Source organism: Theropithecus gelada, chromosome 19, assembly GCF_003255815.1.
Source record: "Theropithecus gelada isolate Dixy chromosome 19, Tgel_1.0, whole genome shotgun sequence".
NCBI lineage: Eukaryota > Metazoa > Chordata > Mammalia > Primates > Cercopithecidae > Theropithecus > Theropithecus gelada.
In genome coordinates, this window is record NC_037687.1 from 29,443,647 (window position 1) to 29,470,091 (window position 26,445).

General features: G+C 44.8%; 1 protein-coding gene and 1 pseudogene across 5 annotated transcripts in view; both read right to left on the reverse strand.

Moving 5' to 3' along the window:
* Positions 1–574: 574 nt before the first annotated feature.
* The window catches only part of LOC112612445 (zinc finger protein 83-like), a 77,090-nt gene continuing 51,219 nt past the window's right edge, over positions 575–26,445 (reverse strand). The window contains exons 1-6 of one of the 3 annotated variants that reach the window (XM_025366991.1): positions 23,468–23,505; positions 20,249–20,336; positions 8,518–8,644; positions 8,208–8,345; positions 4,830–4,927; positions 575–2,909 (exon numbers count right to left, since the gene is read on the reverse strand). In XM_025366991.1, coding sequence (XP_025222776.1) covers positions 1,210–2,909; positions 4,830–4,927; positions 8,208–8,227 — 1,818 coding nt within the window. In that variant the 5' untranslated portion in view covers positions 8,228–8,345; positions 8,518–8,644; positions 20,249–20,336; positions 23,468–23,505 and the 3' untranslated portion in view covers positions 575–1,209. Of the gene's footprint in view, positions 2,910–4,829; positions 4,928–8,207; positions 8,346–8,517; positions 8,645–20,248; positions 20,337–23,467; positions 23,506–26,445 lie in introns of those variants that run through there. The other 2 variants (XM_025366990.1, XM_025366988.1) reach the window with 2 other exon arrangements.
* On the reverse strand, positions 17,458–19,230 carry LOC112612458 (annotated as a pseudogene). Of its 2 annotated transcripts, XR_003116864.1 has the most exons (2): positions 19,061–19,230; positions 17,458–18,986 (listed from the first exon to the last, which is right to left on the reverse strand). The product of XR_003116864.1 is annotated as a Golgi apparatus membrane protein TVP23 homolog B pseudogene, transcript variant X2 (transcript). The 2 variants fall into 2 exon arrangements; XR_003116863.1 differs by having other exon boundaries at positions 17,458–19,226.

The window sequence follows — 26,445 nt, forward strand, 5'->3', positions numbered from 1 at the left end:
TCAAGCAACTCTCCTGTCTCAGCCTCCCGAGCAGCTGGGACTACAGGCGTGCACCCAGCTATTTTTTGTATTTTTAGTAGAGACAGGGTTTCACCATGTTGGTTGGCAGGATGGTCTCAATCTCTTGATCTAATGATCCACCCGCCTCGGCCTCGGCCTCCCAAAGTGCTGAGATTACAGGAATGAGCCACTGCATCCAGCCCTCCAATATGAATATATATATATATTTTTTTAAAAGACAGAGTCTTGCTCTGTCGCCCAGGCTGGAGTGCAGTGGCGCAATCTCGGCTCACTGCAAGCTCCGCCTCCCGGGTTCATGCCATTCTCCTGTCTCAGCCTTCTGAGTAGCTGGGACTACAGGCGCCCACCACCACACTCGGCTAATTTTTTGTATTTTTAGTAGAGACGGGGTTTCACCGTGTTAGCCAGGATGGTCTCGAACTCCTGACCTTGTGATCCGCCTGCCTCGGCCTCCCAAAGTGCTGGGATTACAGGCGTGAGCCACCGCCACCTCCACTATGAATTTTTAATGAACCATGAGAATGCATCTTAGACTAGTGACCTTTCCAGATTTACTACATTTACTTGGTTTTTACTGAGTAGATCTCTCATGACAAAATAATGAATATTACACTGAAAGGCTTATTACATTCATTATCTTTGTGTAGTTACTCTCCAGTATAAACCCTGTGATGTTCCAGTTTTGATGCTTGGGTAAAAGCCTAAGCATGCACATTCCCTTTGTATGGTTTCATCAAAGTTTTTGATGCCTAGTAAGACTATGGCCTGCAGAAAATCTCTATCACATATAATTATATAAAGGCTCTTTAGTATGGATTCTCTGATACTGATGAATGTTTGAAGTCATAATGGTTTCCCACTCAGTGTTTTTGTTTCTCAAGTATGAAATTTTGCAATATTGTACAATGTGAGAGTTGTGCCAGAAGACCTTGCCACTTTCATTACATTTGTTAGGTTTCTCACCAGCAAGAATTCTTTGAAAAATCCTGATCTCAGACTTTCACCTTAAGGCCTTGCCACTTTCAATACATTAGTAAAGTTTCTCTCCCCTATGGACTAGCTAATGGTTATTAAGCCTTGAACAAAACTAAAGGCTCTGCTACCTTCATTATACTTGCAAAGTTTTTCTCCAGTATAAATTACTGTATGTGTTGCAAGGCTTTAATGCTGACTGAACCCTCTGCCACATTAATTACATTTGTTAGATTTCTCTCTGGCATGAAATCTCTGATGACCAACAAGATATGAACTGTTGCGTAAGAGTTTGCCACATTCATTACATTTGAAAGGTTTCTCTCCAGTATGGGTCACATGATGATTAGTAAGGCTTGAACGCACACTGAAAGCTTTGCCACATTCATTACATTTGTAAGGTTTCTCTCCAATGTGAATTTTCCGATGATGTGCTAGGGATGAGTTTAGACTGAAGACCTTCCCACATTCATTACATTTATAAGGTTTTTCTCCAGTATGAATTCTCCGATGATATGCAAGGTATGAATTTTGACTGAAGACTCTGCCACATTCATTACATTTGTAAGGTTTCTCTCCAGTATGAATTCTGCGATGTTGTACAAGATGTGAATTTTGACTGAATGCTTTGTCACACTCATCACACTTATAAGGTTTCTCACCAGTATGAATTAGCAGATGTTGGGCAAGGTATGAATTGCGACTGAAGACCTTGCCACATTCATTACATTTGTAAGGTTTCTCTCCAGTATGGATTCTCCAGTGATTTGCTAGGGATGACTTGTGACTGAAGACCTTGCCACATTCATCACATTTGTAGGGTTTCTCTCCAGTGTGAATTCTCCGATGTTGTGCAAGGTGTGAAATATGATTGAAGACCTTTCCACATTCATTACATTTGTAGGGTTTCTCTCCAGTATGAATGATCAGATGTTGTATAAGGTAGGAATTGCGACTGAACACCTTGCCACATTTGTTACATTTGTAAGGTTTTTCTCCAGTATGAATTGTCCGATGTTGTGCAAGGTGAGAAATTTGATGGAATACCTTTCCACATTCATTACATTTATAAGGTTTCTCTCCAGTATGAATTCTTTGATGTTGTGCAAGGTGTGAAATTTGATTAAAGACCTTGCCACATTCATTACATTTATATGGTTTCTCTCCAGTATGAATCCTGCGATGCTGTGCAAGGTGTGAAATATTATTGAAGACCTTGCCACATTCGTTACATTTATATGGCTTCTCTCCAGTATGAATTCTTCGATGACTTGCAAGGTTTGATTTTTTACTGAAGCTCTTGCCACATATATCACATTTAAGCTGCTTCTCCTCAGTATGGATTATTTGATGTATAGTAAAATGTAAGCCTTGGTGAAAGGACTTGCCACACTCATTACATTTGTAGTGTTCTGTCCCAATGTTTGCTTTCTCTTTTTGTGTGAATAACGAATCCACAAAATTATATTCATGTGTATGAGAAACGTGGGTTTTGACAGTAGAAGAAATACCTTGGGGTGGGGAAACTAAGGAACTACTATCGACAGATTTTTCCGTGTGATCATATTTGTATATTTTCCTTTCAGCTTGAAATAGCTGCAGTTCTGGTAGGTGTGACTGTAAGTTTAATCCAAGTTGATTTTTAATAGGCTTGTTTTGTACATCATCCTTTCTACCATGCATGTCTCTTCTACCAATGAGACTTTCCTTATAGGTCACACACACTCGTTTGTAATGTCTTTCATCATGTCTCCACCGACATTGAGAGTCATGTACATTTTTCTGGGTTTCACTGAAGCAAAAATCTTCTATGTCATGGCTTTCATGTCTTTCCAACATTACTGTCTGGAATATTTCTCCTGTGTTACTCTCCTTTTTTGTTGGTAATTCCTTGATCTCATATTTAGAAAAAATACCTATAAGACATAAGGAACCCACAGTTTCCAATTAATTACAGATAGTCAATAAATATCTCCTATTGAAATATGTAATATTACACTAAGAGTAATACTTATGTTAAAGGAAATTATAAAACTCCCAATCATGATTTTTAATTTTTTGGAGAACAAAAGGAACAGATATTTTCTTTTCTTTTTAAGATGGAGTCTTGCTCTGTCGCCCAGGCTAGAGTGCAGTGGCGCAGTCTCGGCTCACTGCAAGGTCCACCTCCCGGGTTCACGCCATTCTCCTGCCTCAGCCTCCCAAGTAGCTGGGACTACAGGCGCCCGCCACTACGCCCGGCTAATTTTTTATATTTCTAGTAGAGACGAGGTTTCACCATGTTAGCCAGGATGGTCTCGATCTCCTGACCTCATGATCCGCCCACCTCGGCTTCCCAAAGTGCTGGGATTACAGATGTGAGCCACTGCACCCGGCCAGGAACAGATATTTTCTAATAGAGAAAGGGTGACTGCACATAATTCAAACTAACTGCAGAACAGTAGTATAAAGAAAGCTACGACCAACCACTTACATTGCAAAAATTAGTTAGGTTAGCTCCCCAAAAAGGAGAATTTTTCCAACATGAAGCCTGGGCATACTGCAATAGAAGGGAAACATGGCTGTCTAGTAATTGAAAAGAATTTTGGAATTGGGAAATTTATGGACTAAGGTCAGAGAAAACATTCTTTGGAGCAAACTGAAAAATAAAAGGTATACAACACAACGAAGGCACCCATGGTCTAAATGTTTGCACTGACCAAAATTAGTCTACTAAGATCCTATTCCCCAATATTATGTTATTGGAAGTGGGGACATTGGGCAACAATTAGGCCATGAGGAGGAAGCTCTAATGAACAGGATTAGTGCCTGTATAAGGAAAACCACTAGAGTGCTTGCTTCCTTTCACTCTGACATATGAGAGACACAGCAAGAAGCTGGCTGGGGCAAGGTGCAGTGGCTCAGGCCTGTAATCTCAGCAATTTGTGAGCCCAGGGTGGGTGAATCATCTGAGGTCAGGAGTTTGAGACCAGCCTGTCCAACATTATTAAACCCCATCTCTACTAAAAATACAAAAATTAGCAAAACTCCATTAAAAAGAAAAAAGCAGACTAGGGTAAAATAGAAAGAAGGCACCACCCAGGAAGTGTTTTTATGCATCTTGGACTTCACTGCTTACAGATTTATGAGAAATTATTTCCTGCAGTTTAAGGTGTTAAGCATCTCAATCTACAGTATTTCTTACGGTAGGTTGAGGTGGTTAAGACATGAAAAGCTCCATCTAATAAACCTGACAGAGACTGATAAATCTTTTTTCTTAACTAAAGTAACTTTTCCATCTTCACAAAAACTCTGCAGTATTCCCAGCCATCTACCAACAAACACTAACTTGCCAAAAGAAATTTGGAGTAAATTATTGCTTTTCAAATAAATAGAGTAGGTCCACCAATTTACACTGAAAGTAAGTGAGGTCAATGGTATTTGATCTTGGGCTGCAGACCCAGACATGTTCTTAAAAGTGGATGTAGTATTGACCTGGCAATCCCATTACTGGGTATATATCCAAAGGATTATAAATCATTTTACTATAAAGACACACGCACATGTATATTTCCTGCAGCAATAGTTACAATAACAAAGACTTAGAACCAAACCAAATGCCCGTCAAGGATAGACTGGTTAAAGAAAATGTGGCACATGTATTCCATGGAATGCTATGCAGTCATAAAAAAAATGAGACTGGCAGGACACAGTGGCTCACACCTGTAATCCCAGCATTTTGGAAGGCTAAGGTGGGCAGATCACCTGAGGTCAAGAGTTGGAGACCAGCCTGACCAACATGGTGAAACCCCGTCTCTACTAAAAATACAAAATTAGCCAGACAAGGTGGTGCATACCTGTAATTCCAGCTACTTTGGAGGCTGAGGCGGGAGAATCGCTTGAACCCGGGAGGCGGAGGTTGTGGTGAGCCGAGATCATGCCATTGCACTCCAGCCTGGGCAACAAGAGCGAAACTCCATTTCAAAAAAAAAAGAAGGAAAAGAAAAGAAAAAAAAAGAATGAGATCATGTCCTTTGTAGGGACATGGATGAAGCTGAAAGCCATCATGCTCAGCAAACTAACACAGGAACAGAAAACCAAACACTGCATGTTCTGACTCATAAGTGAGTTGAACAATTAGAACACATGGACACAGGGACAGAAACAACATACAGCAGGGCCTATCGGGGTGGGGGGCAAGAGGAGGGAGAACATTGGGAAAAACACCTAATGCATGCAGGGCTTAAAACCTAGATGACGGGTTGATGGGTGCAGCAAATCACCATGGCACATGTATACCTATGTAACAAACCTGCACATTCTGCACATGTACCCCAGAACTTAAAGTAAAATTTAGACAGTGGCATGTCAACCATCATACAGAGCAGACATTGGTTTAGGCTGTATCCTGAGAAGACTGTCCAATGGATAAGCATGTGTCTTTCCTTACATAATGAGAGTAGTGTGGGGTCTGAGAGAGTACTGTGGATATTGAGGTGGTCAGAAATACAATATGTTAATAAGTGACAGTAGGCCAGGAGCAGTGGCTCACGCCTGTAATCCCAACACTTTGGGAGGCTCAGGCAGGTGGATCACCTGAAGTCAGGAGTACAAACCCAGCTTGGTCAACATGATGAAACCCTGTCTACTAAAAATACAAAAATTAGCTGGAGGTGGAGTTTGGCGCCTGTAATCCCAGCTATTGGAAAGGCTGAGGCAGTCGAATGACTTGAACCTAGGAGGAGGAGATAGCAGTGAGCAGAGATCATGCCACTGTACTCCAGCCTGAGCAACAGAGCAGGACTCCATGTGAAAAAATATATAATTATAGTTCATCAGTTAAAATTTTGACTTTAGTGGAAAAGAACTGATTTATTAAAGAGCATTAATAATATTGCATCCTTGCCTGGGCATGGTGGCTCACACCTGTAATCCCAGCACTTTGGGAGGCAGAGGCAGGCAGATCGCGAAGTCAAGAGATCGAGAATATTCTGGCCAACATGATGAAACCCTGTCTCCACTAAAAATGAAAAAATTAGCCGGGCATGGTGGTGCGTGCTTGTAGTCACAACTACTCAGGAGACTGAGGTAGGAGAATCAATTGAACCTGGGAGGCAGAGGTTGCAGTGAGCCAAGATCGTGCCATTGCTCTCCAGTCTGATGACAGAGCAAGACTCGGTCTCAAAAAAAAAAAAAGAACCCTATCTTCAACTCTGGGAAAAATTGCAATTGTGCAGCAAAAATGGAAGAAATTTTTAAAAGTCAGTATGATAAGGTGGGAAGGAAGCAGGTTTATATCTCTTATAATGTATCCTATGAAATTTGTCAAACTGACCTATGAATTCTATTTATAGGCACATATTCAACAAATCCAGCGTATAGATTCAGCATGATTTCAGCTCACCTCTTTCTCCCATGTTGAAGAGATTCTCTTGCCTCAGTCTCTTGACTACAGGCACCCGCCACCACGCCCGACTACTTTTTGTATTTTTAGTAAAAACAGGGTTTTATCATGTTGGCCAGGCTGGTCTCAAACCCCCGACCTCAAGTGTTCCGCTTGCCTCAGCCTCTCAAAGTGATGGGATTACAGGCAGCCACTGTATGTGGCCATTTTTCCTATTTCAAATAGACAACCAGACTATTTGAACAAGTACAGAGGGCTCTGCGCAGTATCCTGCGACCCAGATGCAAAGGAGGAGCAGCCCAGATTTTTCTATCTCCTAATTAGGTGTTCCAAGTACAGGAAATGGGATGGAACCTGAATAGGTCAAGGGGCAGGTGTATCTAGAGGGACGGGGCAGTTCTGATCTATAGGGACAGAGAATGGAGCATCAGATGGAATCAAGGAGAGACCACAGGGGAAAGAGACCCCTTTGACACAGCCCGCAGACTCAAGAAAACAAAGAGGTGACAGAAGCCAGATGACAGGGTGCTGCTCATCAGGATAAACACCCTGCCTTTGTCTCTGAGCTGCAGCAGCACCACTAGAGGGCAAAAGGTCAAACTAACACACATCTCAAGAGCACAGGGCACAGGCGTGGTGGCTCACCCCTGTAATCCCAGCACTTTGGGAGGCTGAGGCAGGCAAATCACCTGAGGTTGGTAGTTCGAGACCAATCTGGCCAACATGGCAAAACCTCGTCGCTATTAAAAATACAAAAATTAGCCAGGTGTGGTGGTGGTGCATACCTGTAAAAAGAAAAGAAGAGAAAAAGAGCGAGCAGAGGGATAAGTGAGGCAAAGAAATATGTCCATTCAGAGATCTCAGGATTTAAATGATGCTTTTCCCACAGAATTCTCTCACTTGCAAAGAGTTTCCCCACACACTATTTGAAAATGGAGCTTCCACTCTGCCCATCTGACCTCTTACCTGTGTTTACATCTGTAAAACATTCCCAGCCGGACACAGTGGCTCATGCCTGTAAGTAACCCCAGTACTTTGGGAGGCCGACGCAGGTGGATCACAAGGAGACCATCTTGGCCAAACTGGTGAAATCCCGTCTCTACTAAAAATACAAGAATTAGCTGGGCGTGGTGGCATGTGCCTGCAGTCCCAACTACTCAGGAGGCTGAGACAGGAGAATTGCTTGAACCCAAGAGGTGGAGGTTGCAGTGAACTGAGATCGTGTCACTGCAGTCCAGCCTGGGAGACAGAGTGAGACTCTGGCTCAAAAAAATAATAATAAATAAATAATCCCCACCCATCTGAATTTTTTTGCTATTTTCACTTTATGTTACATAGTCCAGGGCTCTTTGCCTTGCTCCAACAGGTCAGAAAGAGACTCCTGCTTATAAAAAGTAGGAAACATGACATGTTGGAGCTTTTCTAGAGCCCCAGCCCTACGTTTCTGTAGGAAAGAAGACATTACAGATGGACCTAGGAAAATATCTCAAATTCCTCCATTGCCTGCCTTATTCTGAATCCTTAAAGAGCATTGTAATGTGTGGACATCAAGCTCTCTTCCAAGAACTACAGAATCGAAAGCACAGGAGTAGCAAACAGAAATCTGGATATCTTTAAAGTCTGCCATAAGGTTTTGTTTTTGTTTTTTGAGACAGAGTCTCGCTCTGTTGCCAGGGTTGGAGTGCAGTGGCGTGTTCTCAGCTCACTGCAACCATTGCCTCCCAGGTTCAAGTGATAATCTTACCTCAGCCTTTCTAGTAGCTGGGATTACAGGCGTGTGCCACCACACGACATTTCACCATGTTGGTGAGGCTGGTATCGAACTCCTAACCTGAAGTGATCCACAAGCATTGGCCTCCCAAAGTGCTCGGATTACAGGCATGAGTCACCATGCCTTGCCAGCCATAAGGTTTTAAGCCTACTTTACTTCTGGAAACCCCACTGAACTATCACGAAGAATGCAGAACATCTAAACAAAGGGCACAGTTAAAGTCCAGATGCTACATCATGACGCTTTTCATTTTGAAATCAATACAGCTTCCATTTCAGTCAAGCAAGGATGGGGCTCCCAGGAGGCAACTGGAGAAAATACAAAGATATGCAAGGGCACACCCCCACCTCTGGAGGGAAGGTATCCTCACCCAGGGAGACGAGGTTCCTATAATTCTCCAGCATCACGTCTCTGTATAGAGTCCTCTGAGCAGGGTCCAGGCATTTCCACTCCTCCTGAGAGAATTCTATGGCCACATCCCTGAATGTCAGTAGACCCTGAAATGAAAACACATTTTAACCAAATGCTTATGGGAGGAGTTCTTATCTTTACAGAAGTGAGAAGAGGAGAGTGGTGACAACAAGGATTTAATTGTAGTGAATGTTCTGACAAATCTGAGTATGGGATTTTTCACAACATGATGTCTTCCCAGTGGTGTTTGATTATACTTTTTGAACAGGTCATAATACCCTCTCGGTATAAATTTCTTATGTTTGTGAAGAATACAAGAGACGCTCAAATAAATAATAAATGCCTGGTTCCCATTATAGAAAAGTTAAAAACTTTTGGCCAGGTGTGGTGGCTCACACTTGTAATCCCAACACTTTGGGAGGCTGAGGCAGGTGGATCACAAGGTCAGAAGTTTGAGACTAGCCTGGACAATCTGGTGAAACTCTGTCTCTACTAAAAATACAAGCATTAGTTGGACATAGTGGTAGATGCCTGTAGTCCCAGCTACTCAGGGGGCTAAGGCAGGAGAATTGCTTGAACCCGGGAGGTGGAGGTTGCAGTGAGCCGAGATCGCACAGTTGCACTCCAACCTGGGCAACACAGACTCTGTCTCAAAAAGAAAATAAAAAAGAAAGAAATGTTAGAAATTTTTGACACACCAAGTGACACTCAGTATCTAGATGAGATAGAGCATGAGTAATGCCTTCAAAGATGACAATATTCACAGTGAAATGTCAGCCGGGCTCAATGGCTCATGCCTGTAATCCCAGCTACACAGGAGGCTGAGGCAGGAGACTTCCTTGATCCTGGGAGGCAGAGGTTGCAGTAATCCAAGATCACACCACTGCACTCCAGCCTGTTCAACAGAAATTCCATCTCAAAAAATAAATCAATAAATAAAAAATTAAAAAATTTAGCTGGGCATAGTGGCAGGCACCTATGGTTCCAGCTGCTTGGAAGGCTGAGGTGGGAGGATGTCTTTACCCTGAGGGTAGAGGTTGCAGTGAGCTATGATCGCACCACTGAGCTTCAGCCTGGGCAACAAAGTGAGGCCCCATCTCAAAATAAAATAAAATACATGAAAACAAAATTACTCAAAGTACAAACAAACATTTTGTGTATATATATATATATATCCACAAAATAATATACACAGACTCACAAAAAACTAGAGTTGAATGCAAAGGGTTGTCATTTTCCCCAGATTTTCAAAATATGTACGTGTGTGTGTATATATATAAAGGTTTTAAAAATATAAAAAGTAGCAAGTTTTGTTTAACTGAAGAGGAATCTCATCTTGGTGGAAAAGGATATTTTGGCAGTTGGAGGCAGGGGGGGAATCTGTTCAGATCTAAGAAAATAGCAGATTACCCATCCTAGAAGCAATCACTCTTTTAACAGCCTTCCCTGGAGGAATCCTCAGATATTGGTAGTAATGCAGGCGAGCACAGAGGCAGTGACTATGACACTCTTTATACAGAGAAAAGTCACAAAGGACCCACATGTCATTCAGCCAATTTCCATGCAGGTGTCAAAGAGGAAGGTAGCCATGTTTACTAACATGAGAACGTGTAAATTTTCACAACCAGCAGGATCAAATATCAGAGTAAAATATTTACTAAAACACAAAGAACAACAGACACTGGGTGTCAGGCCTCTGAGCTCAAGCCTGCATGTATACATCCAGATGGCCTGAGGCAACCGAGAAGTACAAAGGAAGTGAAACAGTCAGCTCCTGTCTTAACTGATTGACCAACCTTATGACATTCCATTATGACTTGTTTCTGTCCTGTCCCAACTGATTGATGGATCAACCTCATGACATTCTTCTTCTGGACAATGAGTCTTATGATCTCCCCACCATGCACTTTGTGACTCCCTCCTCTGCTGACAATAGATAACCACCTTTAACTGTAACTTTCCACTGCTTACCCCAGTCCTATAAAACTGCCTCTCATTTATCTCCCTTTGCTGACTCCTTTTTCGGACTCGGCTTGCCTGCACCCAGGTAAAATAAGCAGCCTTGATGCTCACACAAAACCTGTTTGGTGGTCTCTTCACACGGACGTGCATGACATTTGGTGAGACCCAGGACAGGAGGACTCCTTCGGGAGACTCACCTCCTGTCCTGGCCCCCACTCCATGAGGAGATCCACCTACGACCTCGGGTCCTCAGACAAACCAGCCCAAGGATTCAAATTGGGTAAGTGGTCTTTTTACTCTCTTCTCCAACTTTTCTCACTATCCCTCAACCTTTTTCTTCTTTCAATTTCAGCACTGCCTTTCAGTCTCTCCCTTCCCTTAATTTCAGTTCCTTTCCTTTTCTGGTAGAGACAGAGGATACTTGTTTTATCCATGAACCCAAAACTCCGGCGCTGGTCACGGACTTGGGAAGACAGTCTTCCTTTGGTGTTTAATCACTGCAGGGATGCCTGCCTGATTATTCACTCACATTTCAGATTTGTTTGATCACCGCAGGGACACCTGCCTTGATCCTCCACCTTGGTGGCAAGTACCACTGCCTCTGGGCAGCAAGTACCACCCCCCACTTGTGTCTCTACCCTTCTTTTCTCTAAACGTATCTTTTTACTATGGGCAACCATCCACCCTCCATTCCTCCTCCTTCCCCCTTAAGCCTGTGTTCTTAAAAACTTGAAACCTCTTCAACTCCCACCTGATCTAAAACCTAAGCATCTTATTTTCTCCTGCAACACTGCTTGGCCCCAATACAAACTTGATAATGGCTCTAAATGGCCAGAGAATGGCACTTTTTATTTCTCCATCCTACAAGATTACACTTTGCTCCCTCCCTAGCCTCTGCTCCCAATGTGACTAGTCCCAAATTCTTCTTTCCCTCCTGCCTGTCCCTTCAGTCCCAAACCCAAGTGCTGCTGAGTCTTCTGAATCCTCCTTTTCTGCAGACCCCTCTTTCCTCTCTCCCCCTTCCCAGGCCACTCCTCAGCAGGCTGAATCAAGTCCCGATTCTTCCTCAGCCTCTGCTCTCCCACCTTATAGCCCTGCTGTCACCTCCCCTCCCCACACCCAGTTTGGCTTACAATTTCGTTCTGCAGCAAATACTCCCCCACCTGCCCAACAATTTCCTCTTCAAGAGGTGGCTGGAGCTGAGGGCATCGTCAGAGTGCATGTACCATTTTCTCTATCAGACCTTTCCCAAATTAATCAGTGCTTAGGCCCCTTCTCATGAGACCCCATTAAAGATATACAGGAAATCCAGTATTTAACCGAGTACTACAACTTAACCTAGAGTGACTTAAATGTCATCCTAACTTCTACCCTTTCCCCAGATGAGCGAGATAGTTTATACCCTAGCCCAGTCCCACACTGACACCCACTGTCGTCATGAGCAAGACCTTCAAGAAGGCATCAGTATAGTTGCCCAAGAAGATCCCAAGTGGGAATAGCAGACAGGCTCGCCAGGTGTAGGTAGGTGAGATTATATGATTTCCTGCCTAGTTGAAGTGCTTAAAAAGGCAGATTTCAAAGCTGTTAATTATGACAAACTTAAACTATCCAAGGTAAAGATGAAAACCCAGCCTAGTTCATGGTCCATCTGGCAGCAATGCTGAGACACTTCACAGCCCTAGACCCTGAAGGGTCAGAAAGCCATCTCATTCTCAATATGCATTTTATCAACCAGTCAGCTCCTGACATTAGAAAAAAGCTCCAAAAATTGGAATCCATTCCTCAAACCCCACAACAGGAATTAATCAATCTCGTCTTTAAGGTGTGAAATAATAGGAGGCAGCCAAGTGGCAATGCATTTCTGAGTTACAATTACTTGCCTCTGCTGTGAGACAAAACTAAGCTGCACCTCCAGCACACAAGAACTTCAAAATGCCTAAGGTGCAGTGGTCAGGCATTCCTACAGGACCTCCTCCCTCAGGATCCTGTTTCAGGTGCCAGAAATCTGGCCACTGGGCCAAGGAATGCCTGCAGCCAGGGATTCCTCGCAAGCCATGTCCCATCTGTTCAGGGACCCACTGGAAATCAGACTGCCCAGCCCACCCAGCAGCCACTCCTAAAGCCCCTAAAGCTCTGGCCCCGTGCTCTTTGACTCCTTCCCAGATCTGCTCAGCTTAGCAGCTGGAGACTGACACTGCCCCATCACCTCGGAAGACCCCTGGACCATCAGGGATGCCAAGCTTTGGGTAACTGTCACAGTGGAGCATAAGTCCATCCCCTGTTTAATTGATACAGGGGCTACTCATTACACATTACCTTCTTTTCAAGGGCCTGTTTCCCTTGCCTCCATAACTGTTGTGGGTATTGAAAGCCAGGCTGCTAGACCCTTTAAAACTTCCCAATTAGGTGCCAACTTGAACAATATTCTTTTATGCACTCCTTTGTTGTTATCCCCACCTGCCTAGTTCCCTTATTAGGCTGAGACATTTTAACCAAATTACCTGCTTCCCTGACTGTTCCCAGACTACAGCCACATCTCATTGCTGCCCTTCTTTCCAACCCAAAGCTACCTTCACGTCTTCCTCTTGTCTCCCCTGACATTAACCCACAGGTATGGGACACCTCTACTCCCTCCCTGGCAACCAATCACACACCCATACCTAATCACCCTTACCCTGCTCAACACCAGTATCCCATCCCACAACAGGCTTTAAGGGGATTAAAGCCTGTTATCACTCGCCTTCTACAGCATGAGCTTCTAAAGTCTACAAACTCTCCTTACAATTCCCCCATTTTACCTGTCCAAAAAATGGACAAGTCTTACAGGTTGGTTCAGGATATGTGCCTTTTAAACCGAATTGTTTTGCCTATCCACCCTGTGGTGCCCAACCGGTACACCCTTTTTCCTCAATATCTTCCTCCACAACTCACTATTCCATCCTTGATCATTTTTTTTTTGAGACAGAGTCAGGCTCTGTCACCCAGGCTGGAGTGCAGTGGCGTGATCTTGGCTCACTGCAAGCTCTGCCTCCCAGGTTCCCACTATTCTCCTGCCTCAGCCTCGGCGAGTAGCTGTGACTACAGGCGCCCGCCACCACGCCTGGCTAATTTTTTGTATTTGTTTTTAGTAGAGAGGGGGTTTCACTGTGTTAGCCAGGATGGTCTCGATCTCCTGACCCCGTGATCTGCCCATTTCGGCCTCCCAAAGTGCTGGGATTACAGGTGTGAGCCACTGCGCCTGGCCATATTCTTGATCTTAAAGATGCTTTTTTCACTATTCCCCTGCACACCTCGTCTCAGCCCCTCTTTGCTTTTTCCTGGACTGAACCTGAGACCCACCACTTCCAGCAGCTTACCTGGGCTGTACTGCCACAAAGTTTCCGGGATAGCCCTCGTTACTTCAGCCAAGCTCTTTCTCATCATTTACTTACTTTCCACTCCTCTGCTTCCTACCTTATTCCAAACATTAATGACCTTCTACTCTGTAATCCCTCCTTTGAGTCTTCGCAAAGCTTGGGTTGGGATTTGAGAGATCAGCCGGACACAGTTGGCAGGGACAGCATGAGTGTTTTCATGAAGAATTATGTCAAGGTAGGTAATGGATGGGGAAGAAATTTGAGCTTTGGAGGGGGATACCTGATATCCTTTGGAAAATAAATGTTGAAGGAGCAGGATGGTATCTTGCTGCAAAGATACTCCCCTCATATTTGGACTCCCCACAACACAAGTTACTATTCTTGTGGCTGCTCCATTATGCATCTCTCGGTAAAGACCCACTGGAATTCCCTTGGGTAACCTTTCACCTTCTCTATGCTCCTTCACTCTTCATCTCCAAAGCCCAACTACACATATCACTGAAACAACTGGGGCCTTCCAGCTCTGTATTACAGATAAGCCCTCTATCAAGACTGGCAAACTTAAAAACATTAGCAGTTACTATTGCTTAGGAGAACATTTACCCTGTATTTCACTCCATCCTTGGCTACCTTCCCCTTCCTCTTCAGACTCTCCTCCCAGGGCCTCTTCTTGTTTACTTATACCCAGCCCCATAAATAACAGTGAAATGTTGCTCGTAGACACTTGACACTTTCTCAAACACCAAGAAAATCGAACCTCCCCCTCTATACAATTACCCCATCAGTCCCCATTACAACCTCTGATGGCTGCCGCCCTAGCTGCATCCCTAGGAGTCTGGGTACAAGACACCTCTTTTAGTACTCCTCATCTTTTCACTTTGTATTTCCAATTTTGCATTGCACAAGACCCCTTCTCCTGTGGCTCCTCCACTTACATGTGTCTACCTGTTAATTGGACAGGTACACTCGTTTTTCTTATTCCCAAAATTCAATTTGCAAATGGGACTGAACAACTTCCTGTCCTGCTCATGACACCAACCAGACAAAAAAAGAGTTATTCTTCTAATCCCTCTACTTGTAGGGTTAGGGCTTTCTGCTTCCACTATTGCCCTTGGAGCTGGAATGGCAGGCGTTTCAACTTCTGTCACGACCTTCCATAGCCTTTCAAATGACATTTCTACTAGCATTACAGATATATCACAAACTTATCAGTCCTTCAGGCCAAGTCGACTCTTAGCCGCAGTTGTCCTCCAAAATCGCTGAGGCCTCGACTTACTGCTGAAAAAGGAGGACTCCGTATATTTTTAAATGAAGAGTATTGTTTTCACCTAAATCAGTCTGGCCTGGTATATGACAACATAAAAAAACTCAAGGATAGAGTCCAAAATCTTGCCAACCACGCAAATAATTACTCTGGACCCACCTGGACACTTTCTGAGTGTCTTGGCTGCTCCCTAGTCTTAGTCCCCTGGTACCTGTTTTTCTCCTTGTCTTATTCAGGCCTTGTGTCTTCCATTTCATTTCTCAATTCATTCAAAACCACATTCAGACCATCACCAATCATTTTATACAACAAATGCTACTTTTAACAACCCCACAGTACCATCCTCTGCACCAAGATCTCCCCACAGCCTAAATCGCTATTCCTTGTAACTCATTATAAAATTTTCCTTAAGGTGCCCATGCAGCCCCTAATCCCACTTGAAGCAACCCTGAGAAACATCACCCATTATCTCTCCATACCACCCCCCAAAATTTTTGCCACCCCAACACCTCACCACTGTTTTATTTTTCTGAATATAAGAGGAATGTAAGGCCTCTGAGCCCAAGACTGCATGTATACGTCCAGATGGTCTGAGGCAACCAAAAAGTACAAACGTGAAACAGCCAGCTCCCGTCTTAACTGATTGACCAACCTTACGACATTCCATGACGACTTGTTCCTGCCTTGCCCCAACTGATCGATCGATTGACCTCGAGACCTTCTTCTAGACAATGAGTCTTATGATCTCCCACCATGCACCCTGTGACCCCCTTCTCTGCTGATAATAGGTAACCACCTTTAACTGTAACTTTCCACTACTTACCCCAGTCCTATAAAACTGCCCTACCCCTATATCTCCCTTTGTTGACTTCTTTTTCGGACTCAGTCCGCCTGCACCCAGGTGAAATAAACAGTCTTGTTGCTCACACAAAACCTGTTTGGTGGTCACTTCACACGGACAAGTGTGACACTGCAGTCTGCTTAAGGGTGGAGGGTGGGTGGAGGGTGGGAGGAGGGTGGGAGGAAGGAGAGGCGCAAAAAAAAAAAAAAAATCCGTTTGGGGCTGGGCATGGTGGCTCACGCCTGTAATCCTAGCTACTTAGGAGGCTGAAGCAGGAGAATCCCTTGAACTTAGGAGGTGGAAGTTGCAATGAGCTGAGATCATGCCAGTATACTCTGGCCTGAGCAAGAAGAGCAAAACTCAGTCTCAAAAAACTACATAAAATAACTATTGAGTACTGGGCTTAATGCCAAAGTGATGAAATATTCTGTACAACAAAACCCCAATGACACGAGTTTACCTGTGTAACAAACCTTCACATGTAGCGCCAAACCTAAAGTTAAAAAATGAATTCTTAAAAAATTTACTGATTTTTTTCTGAAGTCTTATAACGATGCAGAAATACACATATACGAGACTTGCTCTGACACATGGCACAGAATTGACAGTAGCGGCTCCCCAGTGAGGTTGGAAAGAGGGTGGAGGATGTGACAGAGAAAGGAGATGCTTTGTGGCCAAGGGACTTAGATGCAGCTTTGCTTAGTTTTACCACAAAACAAATATATTCATTGGCCAGGTGCGGTGGCTCATGCCTGTAATCCCAGCACTTTGGGAGGCCTAAGGCAGGCGGATCACCTGAGGTCAGGAGTTCGAGACCAGCCTGGCCAACATGGAGAAACCTCATCTCTTCTAAAAATACAAAATTAGCCGGGCATGGTGACGCATGCCTGTAGTACCAGCTACTCAGGAGGCTGAGGAAGGAGAATCACTTCAATCCAAAAGGTGGAGGTTGCGGTGAGCAAAGATCACGCCATTGCACTCCAGACTGGGCAACAAGAGTAAAACGCTCTCAAAATAAATAAATAACAAATACATACATCATGTGATGTTTAAGTGTAAACATATATATTTACTAATAATTGGTGGGGCTGGGCACCGTGGCTCACGCCTGTAATCCCAGCACTATAGGAGGCTGAGGCGGAAGGATCACCTGAGGTCAGGAATTCGAGACCAGCCTGGCCAACATGATGAAACCCCGTGTCTACTAAAAGTACAAAAAGATTAGACAGGTGTGGTGGCACATGCCTGTAATCTCAGGTACTTGGGAGGCTGAGGCAGGAGAATCACTTGAACTTGGAAGGTAGAGGTTGCAGTAAGCCAAGATCATGCCACTGTACCCCAGCCTGGGTGACAGAGCAAGAATCCATCTCAACAATAATAATAATAATAATAATAATAATAACAGGTGGAATGAGAATATGGCTCAATCGTCTAGGATATGAAAGTACTTCTCCCATTGTTGAGAAAAACTGTAACTTTTTTTTTCCTTGTAAACAGTAGAATTTTATACAAATATAAAGTTTTGCACCTTCAAAGTTATCACTCCAATAAGACACTTATTCAATTAAACAAATAATCTTAAAAACTATTTTAACAATGTACGAATATATTCACAACATAACCTGCTGATTAAGACTTCAGCAAAGTTTATAATACCTATAACAGAATTTACAAATGCCTATAATAGTTTCTGGATTGGTTTACAGTTACACAGAATGCTTTAAGAAATACCATTAATACAAATGCATAATTTACAATATCCCCATTATAGCAAGAAAAAAATAGATTCAGAAAATATCTTTTAGGCATTTATTATGCCAAGTATGTAAATGATTATTCTCATTATGACATGAGAATAATGCTCTTCTAGTGGTAAAAGATTATTAGCTCAAGGTCCACTGAAAAGCTTTCAATCTAGCTGTCCTTTCTGTAAAATAAATAGAACAGCAGCAATCTCTGGGTATTCCTTAAACAAACTATGATGATTCCATTTATATTAACTGGGCCTTAAGTAAATGACTTCTTCCAAATAAAAATAAAATTTTAGAAAATAATTAATACCACTGGCCCTAATTATTTTCACTTGCTTGCATATGTCTAAGAAATTTCCCCATGAAGTACAAATTGAAAACTAACAATAATTTCTAACTTATACATAAGCCAAAGTGCTCACTCTTACCATGGAAGCAAAATTTGCTCCTGAAAATAGTCTACAGAAATAATATGGAAACACATAGAACTTTGAGACAGACTAAGAACATCCTCCTATGTTTTATGGATCAAAATGCAAAGGTCTCCATTACCTATGTAAATGACCACTTTCATTAACTTGGGATATACTGATATTACACGGCTGTGTGCATACCTATGGAACACGTGCACACCTACACCACAGAATAAATCCTGACAATGTTTCTAGTGCCAACATATACTTTCTAGCCCCAAATGCTGGAAAACAAATAAAAACTTAATATGAAAACTACTTTTCCTTTTTATAAATCAAGTTTTTAAGTGGAAAAACAGAGCCAACACTCCTCGTTGCAACATGGACTAAGCTCTAAAAGGTTCAGAGTCAAGAATCTCTTCAGTTGTTCCCCAATGTAACAAAGCACGTAAGTTTTCTCTATTCAGGAAGTCTGATCATCTCCAGTGTTTTGTCGTAAGAACTGCTTTCCAAAATGTGAAGTAGCCATGCTGGTTAAATTCTTTCTGCTGCCCACCTTACACCCGATGTAACCATACAGGTTGGCACCTTGTAGCACCACACCCATGATAACCACCGCCAACCACTCTACTCTGAAGGAGAAGAGTGCACTAAAGGCAAATATCACCCACAGCACTGGACAGGTAATAAGTCCCAACCAAAAGATTCTCGATTCAGCCTCTGACACAGTTTTATTCTCTTGAGAGGACTCCTTTCTAGATTCAAATACCCAGTGGCTCTTTCCATCTTCAGCAATGTGATTCCACCAACGTAGGCCAACCATGAGTCTACCTACGACATTCTTCACTGCCCAAAAGTCACACGACAAGATAATTGTCACCATACAGGTAATAAAGCTGCTGCTGAGGAACTCACAGAGCAGACAGATGACCATTGCACTGACTCGAAAGAACAAGTGGAAAAATGATGCTACTGGATGTCTGATTTTGGATTTTCTTGGTCTATTAGTCGTTTCCTCTTCTGCATCAAACAGTGAAACATCTTCAGTGTCATCATTACTATCCTGCTGCAACATGGCGGCCCCAACTGTAACTATTTTTACCGAAAACACCTGTTTCACAAGCCTCTCCACAGTAACACCACAATCTCCAAGAGCTTAGTGTGCTAACAATGGTTTAAAGAATCTCTAGCGGGCCAGGTGTGGTGGCTCACGCCTGTAATCCCAGCTCCTTGGGAGGCCGAGGCGTGAGGATCACAAGGTCAGGAGATCGAGACCATCCTGGCTAATAGAGTGAAACCCCGTCTCTACTAAATACAGAAAAAAAAAAAATTAGCCGGGCATGGTGGCAGGTGCCTGTAGTCCCAGCTACTTGGGAGGCTGAGGCAGGAGAATGGCGTGAACCCGGGAGGCAGAAGTTGCAGTGAGCCAAGATCGCACCATTGCACTCCAGCCTGGGCAACCGAGATTCTGCCTCAAAAAAAAAAAAAAAAAAAAAAAAAAAATCTCTAGTTATTATTTAGGTTGATTTCATATTCTTAAAATAATGATGGAATAAAACACCTTGTATCATTCATGTCTGTGTATGAACTTTCCATTCTAATTAGTAAGATTTTTCGAGTCAGGAACACAGTAACTCACTCAATTACCTAAAAATGTAGTATAAAATCAGGGAGAAAAGATTTCCCCTTGTTGGTCTCCTTTTCTAGAATTTACCACATACTTTGTGCCCATTAATAGATGACTTCCATTGGCAGCTGCTCTACTCCTGATCCACAGAGGGCTGACAGTGCATCCAGATGTGGTCCCTGAACAATCCCTGCTGCCCAACAGCACTGACGCCACGGGACCCTCACCCCGTCTCCATCCATGTCTGGTGTGAGCCCTTCCCAGGCCCATGCCCGGTGCCGCCTCTTCCCAAGTTCATGTCACTGGGTCACGAGAGATGGAATCTAAGTGAGATGAGAGGGACTGAGGGAAGGCATGGGTGAGTGTGAGCAAACCTGTCAGGCAGGACGCTTCAGACTCAGAGAAGATTCCCAACTGCAAGGCCCAGCGTTTCTGAAAGGAAGGAGACAGAACAATCCACCGAAATATCATCTCACCTGAGGAAGAGCCATCCCTGACTCCTTTGCTTTCCTCTTCCTCTTCCGAGTTTCTTCCTCATGGACCAAGAGTCTTTAGAAGTCAGTCCTGAATGTTAAAAATACGTTGTTTATTGCTCAGAATCAACACACCCCGTCCCTGTAACACAACCACACATACAAAGGAGACCCCACACTGAGGAAATATGGTCCCCTGTGCTGCCCACTGCCCCAGAGACAATAAACTCCTACAGGAAAACTCCCGCACCCTCCGGGAGAAGCCCACACACCCTGCAGCAGTGGGGAGCTTGGCTGAAATGAGCACCTCTTCAGGGCACAGACGCAGCCCTGACCAAATGCCATGCAGAGGCTTGGTGCAGTGGCTCGTGCCTGTCATTCCAGCGCTCTGGGATGCCGAGGCGGGTGGATCGTTTAATCTCAGGGGTTTGAGATCAGCCTGGGCAACATGGTGAAACCCCATCTTTACCAAAAATACAAAAAAAAAAAACGTAGTCAGGCATGATGGTGCATGTCTGTGTGTCTATGGTCCCAGCTACTTTGGAAGCTGAGGTGGGAGAACTGCTTAAGCTCAGGAGTTCGAGACCAGCATGCCAACATGTTGAAACACTCTGTCTACTAAAAATACAAAAATTGGGCCGGCCGCAGTGGCTCATGCCTGTAATACTGGCACTCTGAAAGGTCAAGGCGGGCAGATTGCTTGACGTCAGGAGTTCGAGAGCAGCCTGGCCAACATGGTGAAACCCCGTCTCAACTAAAAATACAAAAAGCAGCTGGGCTTGGTGGGCGTCTGTAATCCCAGCTACTTGGGAGGCTGAGGCAAGAGAATCCCGAGAATCTGGGAATCTGAGATTGTGGTGAGCCAAAATCACGCCACTGCACTTCAGCCGTTCCCAGGCTGGTAAATTCCATCTAAAACAAACAAACAAGCAAAAAATCAAAAAACTATGTAGACCAGGTTCGGTGGCTCTTTCCTATAATCTCAGTACTCTGGGCAGCCAAGGCAGGAGGATACTTTGGGCCCAGGACTTTGAGACCAGCCTGGGAACACAGTGAAACCTCGTTTCTACCAAAAAACAAACAAACAAAAAAACAATGATGGGCTTTTTGGTGGCTCATGACTGTGGTCCCAGCTACTCAAGAAGCTGAGGTAGGATTACTTGAGCCCAGGAGGACCAGGCTGCAGTTAGAGATCATGCCACTGCACTCCAGCCTAGGCAATTGGCCAGACCCTGTCTCTTAATATTAGTTAATTAATTAAGTTAAAAATTATGTGACAACAGAAAGGAATTTTTTTCCCACTTCACTGCCCCACTCCCTACCCCACTCTGGGAAAAGGGAACAGAGTGACTTAGAAGTGAATAAGTCGCTCCACTCTGGCTGAATAGGGATTCCAAGTGGAAGCTAACCTCTGAGGCCAAGATTTATAGAATGTACATATCTTATAGATAGGATTCTTAAAACTCTCAATCTCATCTGTATAATTTAAGCAAGTTTTAAGTTACAAGATTATATACAAAGAAGTCAACACGTCACAACTAATCGTATCCAATGAGCGCACCCACTCATCTAAACCCAAAGTCCCCCACCCCTTTTTTTCTTTTGAGACAGGTCTTCCTCTATTGACCAGGCTGGAGTGCAGTGACATGCTCTCGCCTCACTGCAGCCTGGAAATCCTGGGCTCAAGTGATTCTTCTGTCTCTGCCTTCAGAGTACCTAGGACTACAGGTGCGTACCCTCATGCCGTTAATTTTTTTTTTTGGCGTAGATGGGGGTGTCTCACTATGTGGACCAAGCTGGACTTGAACTCCTGGACTCAAGCAATCTTCTTGCCTCAGTCTCCTAAAGTGCTGGTATTACAGGCATTAGCCACTGCGCCCAGCCCCTCTTTCTTCATTACTATGCTTCCCTTTCTAATTCTGTACCTATCTCTCTCCCCTTCTCTCTCTAGCTCTTGTTTTAATTTCCCTGGGATTCTGCTCATTTTGTACCCCTCTCCTCTTCTGCTGTTTATCCCCTTCTTCCCTCCATTCCTTCTCTTCCACCTCTTCTGCTCCATCCTCGCAACTTACCTAACTTCTTGCTGCTCCTTCTCCCCAATCGTTCGATCATCCTCAATGTTGATATATTTCCGTCTCTTCTCCCATCTCTGTACCTCCTCTGCTCTCCCTGTCAAATTCTCTCTTCGCTGTTATATCTCCCTGTCCCCACTCTCTAGAACTCCATTCCTCAGGTATCCTCCCTGCTGTGGTTCTCCTTCTGTTCTCTTTGCCACCAGCACCACTCTGCTCTGTCTGCCCCGGCTCCAAATCCCTCCTCGTCTCCCTCACTCTGATGAGCCTCCCTCTTTGCTGCCCCTCTCCCTACCTTGCTGTCCTTCATCTCTCTGCACATCTAGCTTTGCTCTACATTTCTCCAGTTGCTTTTCTCCTCCTGCTTTCTTATCGCTTTCTTTTCACTTTTGCTGTCTCCGGGCAAATCCCTCACCCATCCTCTACTTTGCCATCTGTTATGGTCTTTCTCATTCTTCTTTTGTCTGTCTCAGGTTTTCTACTGCTCTGTCTCCTGAAGCCCTTGACCCACACAATCACAGGAGGGTTTGGAGTAGGAAGCCTGCATCCCGGGGGAGCGCATTTTCCAGGGGCTGGAGCTGGGCAGACAAGAACACCCCATATCACAGGACAGGCCCTGGGAACCTCCCCAACGCGGTCTCAGGGGAAGCGGTGACTGCAGAGGGGAGACCTGGGGAACTGCAGGGCCCGGCATGAGGAGAGAGGTGGGGGCGTCTTAAGACAAGGGTGGGGGTCTGCAGGATTCCAGGACCAGGCAGAGGACGCGGCCTCCGTGGGACTGAGGTCCCTGCGCTACGCTCCAGTGGCCTACCAAGGCGAGGGTGGGAGGCGCCTAGGGAGGGAATTCAGCTCCCCGGTGAGGACTTTAAAAAGCGCGGGGCGGGAGGAGTCAGAAAATGGTTTTGAGCAGGAAAACTACGCGACAGGAAGTGTAACATTGCCCTATAGCAGAAAGACCGGGGCCGGCCCAGCCTCAGGGCGACTTTAAACCCAAAAGGAAGCGATATCCGGACTCTCACGGGGACGTCTCAATTTGTCCTGGGTGAAGGAAGAAGGGCGAGAATTTCCAGGTCTGTAGGGACCCCACGTTTCAGGTATAGAAGCGCAGGGGACCTGGTAAGCCCAGACTTAATACAAGAGCGAAACTCACCGCCGCAGTGTGACCTTCACTCCACCAAACCCGCTTCCCGGTTTGCGCGAATCTGCGCACGCAGTACGGAAGCCAGGTCTGGGCGGGGGCCGGGAGGAGGTGGGCGGGGCCTTGAGGAGTAGGGGCGGGGCGGAAAGCGGAGAGACTTTCCTCTTTAGAACCGGCAGAGGGCGGGGCCAGGGCGGGACCTGTGCCTCTCTCAGCCTCCTTCTCAGCGCGTCTGTTTTTCCGGTTTTGGAGGCGAGACCGACCAGGAAGGCTGAGGCATGATTCAAAAGCCCTGGAATTGTCTGGAACGAAGATGCAAACTAGAATGGGAAATGCAAAGCCCTGCCTGGGCGAAAAGTACGATTTCATGCTGACGGCCCACAGAACCAAATAGAAATCCTCTCCCTTTCTATTCTCTCACTTGGGAGAGAGTCCACCCTGTGCTTAGCTTCAGAGACTCAGGTCACTGCATGAGATGCAGGACGGAGTGCTCAGGCCAAGGAGAGGTGAGGTCACCACCTGCGGCTTAGACACAGCAGGGGTGCGGGCGCGGGAGCTGGAGCCTGAGGTCCCAGCTATTCAGGAAGCAGCGGAGGGAGGATCGCTGAGCCTGGGAGTCCAGGCCAGCCTGGGCGACAAAGGCTGGCCTGGACTCCTCGATAAACACCCCCTCCCGCAGGACTCCCTTCCTCGTCTCTCTCTTTCTCTTGCTTTTTTTATAATAGCATTTTTGATGCTGTTACATAGGGATCCAACATTATTCTTTTCCACGTGGATATCTAGTTAGTTGTCCCAGCGTATTTGTGTTAGAGATCTATTACTTTTTTTTTTTTTTTTGAGATGAAGTTTTGCTCTACTTGCCCAGGCTGGAGAGCATTGGCGCGATCTCGGCTCACCGCAACCTCCTGGGTTCAAGCGATTCTCAAGCCTCAAACTCCCAAGTAGCTGGGATTACAGGAACGTGCCACCATGCCCTGCTAATTTTGTATTTTTAGTAGACACGGGATTTCTCCATGTTGGTCAGGTTGGTCTCAAACTTCCAACCTGAAATGATCTGCCCGCCCCGGCCTCTCAAAGTGCTGGGATTACAGGCGTGAGCCACCGCTCCTGGCTTATTTTCTTTTTTATATTTACTTTTTTCTATTCTTGAGACACAGTTTTCTCTGTTGGCCAAGCTGGAATGCAGTGGCGAGATCTGGGCTCACTGCAACCCCTGTCTCCTGGGTTGAAGCGATTCTCCTGTCTCAGCCTCTGGTGTAGCTGACATTACAGGCGCGCGCAACCATGCCCAGCTAATTTTGTATTTTAAAAACCTCCTTTCTAATTTTTAGAGACGGGGTTTCACTATGTTGTCTAGGTTGGTCTCGAACTTCTGACTTCAAGTGATCTGCCTGCCTCAGCCTCTCAAAGTGCTGGGATTATAGTCATAAGCTACCATGCCTGGCCCCAAAAATATTCCTTATTTTACTCTTTAAATTTTGAGAAAATAAAATGGAAAACAAAACAAAACCAAATCTTCTCCCAAATGAGAAGTCATCTTCACGACGATAATAGTGAGAGAAATAAAAATCACTTTATTAATAAATAAGCCTTAAGCCAGAATATGATGGGAAAATAGAGACAAACAACTGAGAGGTTGAAAAGAGACAAAGAAACTTCGCTATTCTATACAACCCGTTGAATACACGTTTTCAAGGTAAACACTAATCAGCCCTCAGGGAAGAGGACTTAACAACACCCTTGGTCACACATAGTTCATCCTGGCTCACACCGGTAATGGAGGTGACTATCTGTGTCAACTAATTAGCTTCATCCAGAGGGAGGCGGAAAACCCCAACCCGTGCCTTTTTGACAAGTGTGAGTTTTACAACATAGCGACAGGTGCCCTCTCTGGTCAGGTGCCTGTAATCCAACAGAAACTGATGTCAGCAGTAAATAATAAAATTTAGAATATATGATTAAGTATTGAGTTTACGTGAACACAAAGCTTGAGGATAGCCACCTGGAAACATCAACTCCAGATGAATGGGATCAGCGTTCCAAAGTAGAGACGTTAAGGTTTCACATACAGGGAAAGACAGAGAATCTTTAGCAGAATCATGACAGTTTTCATTCAAGACCAGTGCATAGGCTGCAGCAACTTGTGTGGTTACGGACTGATACAATTTGAGGAAGTCTACTTTATCACTCCATAAGAAGTAACAATGATCCCATGACGTCTTAGCTCTGGGGCTGCTTAGTCTTCCTAATTATTGACAGGAAAACTCTTTTTTCTTTGAGAGGGAGTATTGCTCTGTCGCCCAGGAGTGTAATCTCAGCTCACTGCAACCTCCACCTCCTGGTTTCAAGCAGTTCTCCTGATTCTAATTGTCAGTCCCCTCTTCAACCAGTCCCCAACTCCACCCCTTTACGGAGGTCCCTGCCCCTCCCCACTTCGCTGCCCCAGTCTGAGGGGAGCTCGCCCGCCCCGCCTCCAGGACTCTACCTGCTCAAACAAGGCGCTTTACATTAAAACCATTTTCTGGCCGGGCGCGGTGGCTCAAGCCTGTAATCCCAGCACTTTGGGAGGCCGAGACGGACGGATCACGAGGTCAGGAGATCGAGACCATCCTGGCTAACACGGTGAAACCCCGTCTCTACTAAAAAAAATACAAAAAACTAGCCGGGCGAGGTGGCGGGCACCTGTAGTCCCAGCTACTCGGGAGGCTGAGGCAGGAGAATGGCGTAAACCCAGGAGGCGGAGCTTGCAGTGAGCTGAGATCCGGCCACTGCACTCCAGCCTGGGCCACAGAGCGAGACTCCGTCTCAAAAAAAAACAAAAAAAAAAACCATTTTCTACTTAAGAGGAAAAACGATTCAGCGTTCAGTACTGATGGCCCACTACAATATGTTGTTTTACCTTCGATTGTTTGAAACACTAACTTGAAACGGGCAGGAAAGGTCTATGATATTAGGGGTAATATCACGGCACATCAGAACCAATCCACCAA